We start from the raw sequence: 9,953 nt of genomic DNA, 5'->3' as shown, positions 1-9,953 counted from the left end.
CTGACTGTACAGAAGTAAATTTATTGCCCAATATAATTTAAAAGGAAACCCACAAAACACATGAAGATAATTTCTTGGCAGGAATATATCTTTGGTATATGTATATTTAAAGTGTGTATTAGTTATGCCAAGCCCTTGACTGACCGAGGTTTAAACGCAGTGTGGTTGACGCGCATTAGACAGCTCGGTTTAGTTTAGACTGCTGTTGTTTTAGCGGTATTCTCTGCTGTATTATTAAAGCACGGTCAATATACCCCAGCTGTCCTTGTCATACAAATATTAGGAAAACCAACAGGATAAAAATACTATTAGAGTAGAGACTCATTACATCAGCATAACGGAACAAAACCAAACCCTGTTGCACGGGTTTGATTTATTACTGCGCGTCACCTTTTGTACACAAACGTGTGTGGGCGTGTTTAGTTTCTGGAACGGCGACGATTGGGTTAAATACTGTCCCGTTTGATCCTTGTGTGAACATGCTGTTTAAATCAAGCCATTTGCTACAACAGGGGAGAATCCCAGTATGAAAAAAAAACAACGATGTGTTTTATACCTCTCGCAAGAAGCGAATGTATTACTGTGACATACAGTTTATCTTTACAATACATTATACGGTTCTTTCGCCTTTTTGTCCAATTCACATCTCTGACCTTACACTGTGCCCTCTCAGAGGCTGGGTTAAATAGAGACAGAGACAGAGACAGATTGCTTTGAGTTATTGCACTCGTATTTAACACATAGACGCTTGAAAATTAGATTGAGCGCTGCAGACTTTTTCTTTTAAGCAAAGAAAGTTCGCTGTACGAATGTTAGCAACGAGTTTGCAGACTTTGAAAAGCAACTAAAGGTAACGTTTATAATGTTAGATTTACCAGTTTGCAAAGGATGCCAAGCCTCACAGCCAGAGAGTCGCCAAAATTTAGCACTGCGCGGAGCATTTCAAAGCATTTTTGTGCAATATTTTATAAAGGAGTCATGCAGGGAACGCATGCGTGTCACTTTTAAAACAAACCAAGCTGCCGTCAATCATAGCAGATTCCAACCAATCCCAAAGCACTTTTTTTTTAAAAGCAGGTCTTCCTGCTGTGCTTTTATATTACACGGTGGCCGGTTTCGAGCCATTTTACTACTATGACTATTGCTACAAATCAAGAGGGCAAAGTATGGGACTCACACCGACTCGAACTAACTCGAGCGCTGCATCTGCTGCCGTTGCTGCTCCACTCGGTGCTCGGAATTCTCCATGCAGCTGATACACTGCCGGAATAATAATGGAAAACACGATTTATAGGCAGACCCCAAGTATAACATTGCTTGATTTTGCAGGTTCACAGCCACACTCCCAACAAAATATGACAAGCCTTTCCAGGTTTAGTGGCTGCCCTTTTTCTTACGTCTACCCTGGGGAGAGCAACACTGAACCCAGCGTGGTGCTGCCACCTTTGGCCGGGGAACACATGGGACACCCCACTGGCAGTTCCTTAAAACTCGGCCCCTCGCACAGTTTACGAGACTATCCCGAGGCGAGGTCCACTACTTATGTTGGTTACTCTGTCCCCCAAACTACAGATTTTGGATACACCAGCAGCCAACGCGTAGCACACCATAGCGCTAGGGATCTTACCAGTGGAGATCAGTCTGGATCAAACATGCCACCAGTTACTAATCAACTGGCGACCAGAGCTTCCCAACATGGTATTATGGGAAGGTACCGTGACCGTTCCAACTTCAGAGAAAGCAGAAACACCGCTTTCTTCACCGCCTTCCACGAGCAGGCCCACAGCTCAGCTGGCGCTTCTCGGGACCTCACTGGCCAGGTGATGCTGGGTTTGCCAGGGGAGTTAATTCCCAGGTCCAACTCTTACAGCCAGTCAGTTGGCAGCCCCAGAGCCAGCAGGCAATTTGTCACTCAGTTTCTGAGCAGTTACAAACCGATGAACATGACAATACAGAGGGGAGCGGCCGCGGCGTTCTTCAGGTGCTCCGTGCAGGACATGAAACGGGAGCTGACCTGCAAGTGGACTGACAGCAAGGAGACGTCTGGTGGGAGGCGACCCTGCTCGAGGGCATTCGGTACCATGTACGAGCTGGTGACCCACGTCGCGATGGAACACGTCGGAGGACCTGAGCAGGCAGAGCACATCTGCTACTGGGAGAGCTGTGCCAGGGAGAGGAAGCCCTTCAAAGCGAAATACAAACTGGTGAACCACGTCAGAGTACACACTGGGGAAAAGCCGTTCCCGTGTCCCTTTCACGGTTGTGAAAAAGTATTTGCCAGGTCAGAAAATCTCAAGATCCATAAGAGAACTCATACAGGTTAGTGACGTTTAGGATTGTTGCTAATGTATTATTATTATTATTATTATTATTATTATTATTATTATTATTATTATTATTATTATTATTATTAGTAGTAGTAGTAGTAGTAGTAATGTTATTGGTATTATTTGTGTTGTTGTTGTTGTTGGTATAATTATTGTTATCATGATTATTGTTGTGGTTTTGTAATTATAATTTTGTTTTGTAAGGCTAGTGCACACCATGGTATGATTTATTAACAACAAATATGGCAATTCTATATGTTAAGTAGCTTGGCCTATTTAGTTGGTCAACTTGTCAGAACGCTAACAGAGATTAAAAAAAAAAAAAAGAAATGAACGAGACATGCCACAGACAGCACTGAGAAAATATGTGGACGCTTTGCGCACATAAGGTGTTTAATTAAAACGTTATAGTACAAAGGCACCTTTTCCAGGCACATAGGGTTCTACCATGCACTTAAAGGAACGCTTCCACTAGACCACGTCTCATTTAAAATCCTGCCTAAGAATAACGAGCCCACGTTTCTGTTTTCAATAACCCAATGGAAGGAAACAGTAGCGCGAGTCCTATTTATTGCTGCTTTAATTAATTGACAAGTAATTGAATTAGGTTGCAGTCGGAGCTAATCAGTGTATATTAATGTACTTAATTTCATTATTGGCGTCTGATCCATCCGTTTAAATAAAGGCCAATGAATAAAGCAATACAAAATGAGATGAACTCGTTATATAAGTTCAATAATTACCATAAACACAGATGGCATAATAGAAAAGAAAGTAGCTGACAAACTGAATTTAAAATAAAATTTAAAAACGTGCCATAGGTTTCAATGAACTTGTGTTTGAACTTTTTAGTACAATACCCGCTTCGTCTTGTCAGAGCTCTCGATTTAAAGCGGCAGTGCCCCCTTTTCTCGCTGTGTCTAAACATTCGGATAAAGAGTACGCGCTTGCAGTAATATATCATGTAAGGAATAACAGAAATCGATACATTGCCTTAACTTATTATCTATGCAGTGTCATGTTTTGTTCTTGTTGGTTTTCGTATTTAAATGCAAATACTGCTAACCCTTTTGAATAGATTAATTACAAAGAAAACACAGTCATTTACCCTGTCACGTTTTTAGGTTTAATTTGAACAAATTGCTTCGTGTTTATCCTCCCAAAAGAAACGCGATTTTTTTGTTTCTTCAATGACGTCTCATTGTTCATTCGACAAAACGGCATTTGTTTTATTACAACGTAGAATTACTGCCCATAATTAACATAATGTTTGAAAATCGACTAAAATATTGATGTAAAGTGCTTTAGTACATTTTTAATCAAAACGATCCGGTGCTTTTTTTTTTTTTAAAGAAGCGTATATTTTTGTTTTATATTTCAAAGATAAGGGGCGTGTTTATTGCTTTCTAAGAACTAGCACAAAAAATATAATACATAAAATAGGACACATGGGAGCAACTGACGTAGATCACACGTCTGACAGTTCTGTCGTTCTAGAACATCCACTGAGAATGCTTCAAGTGTGTTGCAGTACGTGCTCTGCACAATCCTACTTTGGTTATGGATGAAAAAGATGTATGTATATGCTGTTTGAAAATACTGTTAGGCGTTATCAAACCATTCCTTCTAAAGTCCTCTTTATAGGTATAGGCTGTAAAAAAAGAGTACGCGAACAGTCCCGAAATGTGAAATCATCTATTTTTTTTGTATCACTCAATTTTGTCAAAATCACAGGAAGGAAGCAATATTTCTAAATGAACAATGCATTTGTATAAGTGCAGTCGCATTTATTGCAAATAATAATAGTCTGGAAATAGAGTGTGTTCTGCATAACTCGGCCAGTTCAAACCACCATAATTGGTTTTTTTTTTGCGAGTTTTGTTACATTAGCAGCTTGCTTTTCGTTTGACTACAAATCATTTGTAATTATTTGTTTATTTTATTTTAATCTAACACTATTTTTTTTTTAAATGTTTTTTTTTAATAACTATTACTAGGGTTCAATTTTAATTATGGCAATGCTGTCCTTAGCGGCTAAAAATGTACCAAACGATAAAAAATAAAAGTGATTAAAATATATTCATAGCTGCGGGCATTTTATAGAGTGTTCGCATTGCCCAATTGCAATTTACAATTTAATCATGTCTTGTTGTTTCGCACTAAGAAGCTGCTGTAAGGAGGGCCTATATCGGCAGAACCCTAACAATGTATTTATCGCGTTATCCACTTTATATTAAATGTGTAAATAAGGACAACGCATTCTCAGACAGAGACGGTGCACAAGATAACTATACGTGCTGTCTTCATTTATATAGATACAGAGAGTTAAAAAATGTACAGTGACTTTGAAGCACAGGTGTTATAAATACGACCTCAATATTTAGTTTCCTGACACACACAGTTAGTAAAACCACAGCTGATCTTGGAAATGGTTTATATAGGGCGATATTATTGTCACAGAAATATGCGCAACCGCAACACTACACTTGTGTGTGTATTGTGGAGATATACAGTTTTCAAGATGCTGTAGGACATACAAAGTGCAAAAAATAATACAAATATAGCAGTGATTTGTATGATACTCAAGCGGGATTTGAATGGTTGTACAGGCATGCAATTACAGCGTATGTATGTGTGTGTGTATTATACATTGATTTATATCATTTTTAAATTATTATATAATCCTTCTTTTTCACATGCCAGGTATACAAAAACTGTCTGCAAATATTGAAATGTAATAGTAGGCCTATGCATATATTTTCCTCTTGGGCCATTGAGACCGCTTGAAATTATGCAAGATAATTATGTATTTTGTCACTACCAGACTTTAAATCATACACATGCTAAAAATGACTTTCAACCTAATGCAAATCCTGGAGGTAATGTTGGGTCATTTTTTCCCCCCCGCCCTTTTAGGTGAAAAGCCTTTTAAATGTGAATTCGAGGGCTGCAATCGGAGGTTTGCTAACAGCAGTGACCGGAAGAAGCACTCTCACGTCCACTCCAGTGATAAACCCTATATGTGTAAGGTCAGGGGGTGTGAAAAGTGTTACACGCACCCCAGTTCTCTTCGCAAGCACGTGAAACTTCACTGCAAGGTTGACATGACTAAAACAAGCGGGGGAAAGGAGCGCGGTGAAGCGCGCAGATCCCCTTCATCTTTGGACCGAGAAAGCGGATCTTCCTCAAACGCGCAGCGTGCAACGGCCTGTTCCGCACCAACACGAGACTCTCCCTCCACACAAAGTCCAAGCGGTTCTTCTGTCGGGCCTCGTTTCCATTACGAGCTCGATAACGGTTTGGACTTTTCATCGACTTCGGACCCAGTGTTCTTACAAAGAGGACATTTTAGAACGGAGCCGTCATTGCCCACTAACACTTTGATCCAAACCCCACAGGATAGGAACTTCCAGTCTCAAGGCGCGTTATCTTTTGACAAGCGTATAACCAATGGGTGGTATACCTGTCACAGTGCCGTCGAGACCTGTGCCTCGAAACATTTCAACAGCGACATCTCTTCAGCAGAATAAAACTGCGCAGAATACAAAACGCATTCAGCTTAACAGTATTGGTAAATATATTGTGTTTTGGTGTTAAAAAAAACCCAGCCCATTGTTTGTAACGTGTTATTAATCTGTTTTAAATTGAATATGTAATGTATCGTAAATGAATTTGAATGTAAGAAAATGGGGATGTGGTATTTCTTAGTGCTCGTCGTCAACAGCCCCCCCCCCCCCCCCCAACCACCACCCTCAAAAAAAGAAAAGAAAAGAAACCTCTCGCATTTTGTATTATCTGACAGAGTTGATCTACATTTGGGATGACGTGTATATTCCTTTTCAAATGAAAAAGAAGATAACAAAGGCACGGTATGTCTTGTAATGTATGTTTGATGCATTGCGCGCGGGAACTTGACGCTTCAGATCTTGCAGTGTGGGATGCAGTACATGTTCACCATAAAACACATTTTATAAAACTGATTATCATTTGAAGAGGGAACTTGAGCTTTGTAAAAAGGAACTATATTATAAACAATATCGTCTTCTCTCTAAAATGTATTATTGGTCAGATCTGAGATTATATATTTCAATTACTTACACATTATCTAATGTCTAAATATTCCTAAGTGCTCAACAATAAACCTATTTGTTAGAAATGTGTTTTGTGCTGTGTGTTTTGTGCTCCAAATCCTGTGCAAAACACTCCAAATCCTTCTGGGGTCTCCGGTCTTTTTGTTTTCTAACCTTGCTGTTTAGATAAAACTCCTAGTATTATTCAGCTTTGCTGGAATTCACAATTTCCTTTTTTTTTTACTCCGCTTCATGGTTGTTTGAACTGGTTTTGTTTAATCTTTCGTGTTTACCAATAACAATTTGAATTCACAGAATAAAGAGTGCGGTAAAAATAATAACAATATGTCACAGGTACACACAGCTATCCATTACATGACAGGGTGCACAAATGCAAACACGCTGAAAACGGCGTAGAATACCAGGAGAGTGCAGAATATGCTGCAGGGGGAAGGGAGAGTGGATTCTACGCAGGCAGTATGTGTCCCTGTTTATTTATTACCTGTGCCTCATTATGGGATTCTGTATGTGAGGACACAGATTTTAAAGTTATTTGAAGTCGATAGAGAATACAAGACAGTCTCTGATGAGCATTAAGGCATTTAATTAACAATGCTATTGTATGTACAGTATAATTAATTATGCATACACTCGTTCATTAAAGTGTGTCTATTCCCTTTGATCAGCCGATATGTACTAAAACGAAGCCCAATATATATTTGAAACACAGTATAGTTACAGCACCAGCAGTGTGTTTACTTCGGTTTTATTAGATTTTAGTGGATTAAACTCAGGATGCCTTGAATTACATTTGCGCGTTTAATCAAATTCAATGCACTAACTATAGGAAAAAGGCGTATTTGCAAATAGAACAAACTCAATCTAGTAATGCATTTGATTTCAGTCGTTTATTAGAACCCTGACGGAATATGATAACGATGCGTTAATTCAGGGCAGGCCTGTGTAGTTTGTGCTGTAGTCTACCCGGTAATGGGTACTTTTCGGGGGTAACTTAAGATGGATACAATTATTTTCAATATGGCTGTTTTAATATTGGATTGTTCCTGTGGTTTGTATGGCTCGTGTAATGACTGTACACAAGACAATGAGACAATAGCGTGCGAGTCTTTTCAAATAATTGCAGCTCCACGTTATTGATTGTTCAGGAGCCGGGTTGTCCGGTATGGAGGTTCACTGAAAGGGAACGCCGTGTATAGGTTCCAAACCCACTAGACTACTTTCATCATGTTGGAAACGAGGCTATAGATCAAACTGAGACTGAGGCCCAGTACCTACAAGTCACCATTCCATTATAGCTGTATAACTGGGCTACGTCAATAAGGGGGATATATTTACCTGAATGCAGAATCAAACGATTGCCTGCCATACAACTGGTATTGGTTAACACGCAGAATGCAACTTGAGGAGATTCGTCTTTTAGAATTTCAATAAAACACACACACACACACACACACTCACAGTAAATGTATATTCATGAAAGGATTTATATATCGATAGGAGTGTGTAGGGGAGACCGGGGACAGTTGTAACACCTTGAATTTCTCCAATCAGAAGCAAGCTAGAGTGCCATCAATCACTCCGCACATGTGCAGATCAGGTCTGCCTGTGGAAGAGGAGCTATCTGTGCCAAAGCCCTGAGATTTTATCTACAAAAATCATTTTTTGATCTAGTTCAGTACGTTTTTTCCCCCGGTTTTCTTTTTGTGATATATACCTGTGTTACACAGTTTGGATCCAGGTTTTTCACATTCTCATCCCTGATCTCTGTATTTATAATCGACACAATTGGTTGCTCTTAGTTTTGTTGTTTCTTGCTGGGGTTTAGTAATGGCTCCCTGGGTTGGGGCCAGTTGTAATGTTACAATTGACCCCATACACCATTAGCTGAACTATATTTGGGCACATGAATCTTGCACTGAAGGAAACAGAGTGTTCATATATCACAATTGTGAATCAGAGTGACATATTCTTGCTTGATAAGGCCCATAATTTTTGGGATGTTAAAAAGTTTTAGAAGTAGGACAACAAAAAAATGCCTTATGTGAACATTTTTATTTTTTCAATAAAAAATGCTTCACGTGAAAATTGACCTTATTCAATAAAACATTCAATTCTTGAGTTAAATGAAGTGCGTTGTTATTTATTTAATTATTCTTCACAGAATGTTACATCTGACCCCACCCCCTGTTACAACTGACCCTGTCCATGGGGTCAATTGTAACATCGGACACCTTACATTTCAACCCCTCTTGCCATGTGTATATCAGCGCTTAAAACAGGATAACTATGGGAATTGGTTGAGGACAGGTGTAAGTTGTTTGTATCAAAGTCTTGTCAAAATAGCTCAAATCATCTGTACGTAATGGAGAGAAAGGTAAAAAATGTAACAACTGTCCCCGATCTCCTCTAGTATATAAATACTGCTTTGCAAATACTCAGATAACGCCTCCTCTGTTTATAACATTGACACGTTGAAGTAAATAGTTAAAAATAAACAGACTTGTCCATTAAGTTAATGGGACTGACCTATGTCAAAATCAATTGGTCTCAAAATGAGATAGGCGCTTGCCACAATAGGCGCTCACAAGTGATTATGCTAATAGCTATCTATTTAGAATGCTATTATTTTGGTAACTGTTGAATGTGACATGTCACTAACATTTATAATAAAGCTATCTCGTTTTCTAGAGGATCTCTATACTGCATGGGCAGTGGTGTGTATCAAACACGTACAGAGTAATACTCATCAGATGAAACTGAATTGAGGGCTGTCAGAAGTTTACAAGAGCCATAAACGGGAACATTTTTTCTGAAGTTCCCTTTCAAAAGTATCTCGACAAATCAATAATATGGTCAATGGAGAGGTTACTGACCCCCCACCCCCGCACATTTTATCCTCCCGGCTCAACCATCCGTTGTGGGGGACAACAGTAAACCGACATCGAACATGTTTCAGTGGCAATCAAGCGCTTTGGCTAAATGGGTTATATAACAGTATTATATTATATCTAGGATATCTACTGTATGTTTAGGTTAACTACCATTAAAAATATATATACCCTAACCCTAATATAACAAACCACACTTCAAAATATATCCCCGGTACATTGGAAGGAGTTTACGGTATGAGTTTTTAGACCCTTTATATATATATATATATATATATATATATATATATATATATATATATATATATATATATATATATAAAATTTAAATTTAAATATATATTTAAAAAACACACGAAGAAAGGCCAATAAAATATATTTTCTGTAATTGTAAACAGGTATTTTAATAATGCAATATTTTCTTGTGCGTTACATCTTGAATATATATATATATATATATATATATATATATATATATATATATATATATATATATATATATATAGCATATATACAGCATATATATAATCGTAAGATATACAAATAACATTTATTAATGGATCATTTTAGATCATTTCTGTAAAGACATGACCGGTGTTTTTATTAAGGCACATTTTAAACACGCATTTTGTCATACAGTAATACAG

The 9,953-nt window shown here is 38.2% G+C and overlaps 1 protein-coding gene across 1 annotated transcript; it reads left to right on the top strand.

Moving 5' to 3' along the window:
- Positions 1-858: 858 nt before the first annotated feature.
- On the top strand, positions 859-8,811 carry LOC117412091 (zinc finger protein ZIC 4-like). Its single transcript, XM_034020084.3, has 2 exons — positions 859-2,319; positions 5,244-8,811. The coding sequence occupies exons 1-2, from the start codon at positions 1,275-1,277 to the stop codon at positions 5,855-5,857; spliced, it is 1,659 nt and encodes a 552-aa protein (XP_033875975.3). The 5' UTR covers positions 859-1,274; the 3' UTR covers positions 5,858-8,811.
- The last annotated feature ends 1,142 nt before the right edge of the window (positions 8,812-9,953 follow it).

This window comes from Acipenser ruthenus, chromosome 16 (assembly GCF_902713425.1).
Source record: "Acipenser ruthenus chromosome 16, fAciRut3.2 maternal haplotype, whole genome shotgun sequence".
Lineage (NCBI taxonomy): Eukaryota > Metazoa > Chordata > Actinopteri > Acipenseriformes > Acipenseridae > Acipenser > Acipenser ruthenus.
The sequence above is the reverse complement of the archived record's forward strand: the minus strand, read 5'-3'. Positions and strand labels throughout refer to the sequence as shown.

Coding starts and splice junctions, on each gene's coding strand:
- LOC117412091 (XM_034020084.3), top strand. CDS start 1,275: ATGGAAAACACGATTTATAGGCAGACCCCAAGTATAACATTGCTTGAT. Junction 2,320..5,243: donor CCATAAGAGAACTCATACAG/GTTAGTGACGTT, acceptor CCGCCCTTTTAG/GTGAAAAGCCTTTTAAATGT.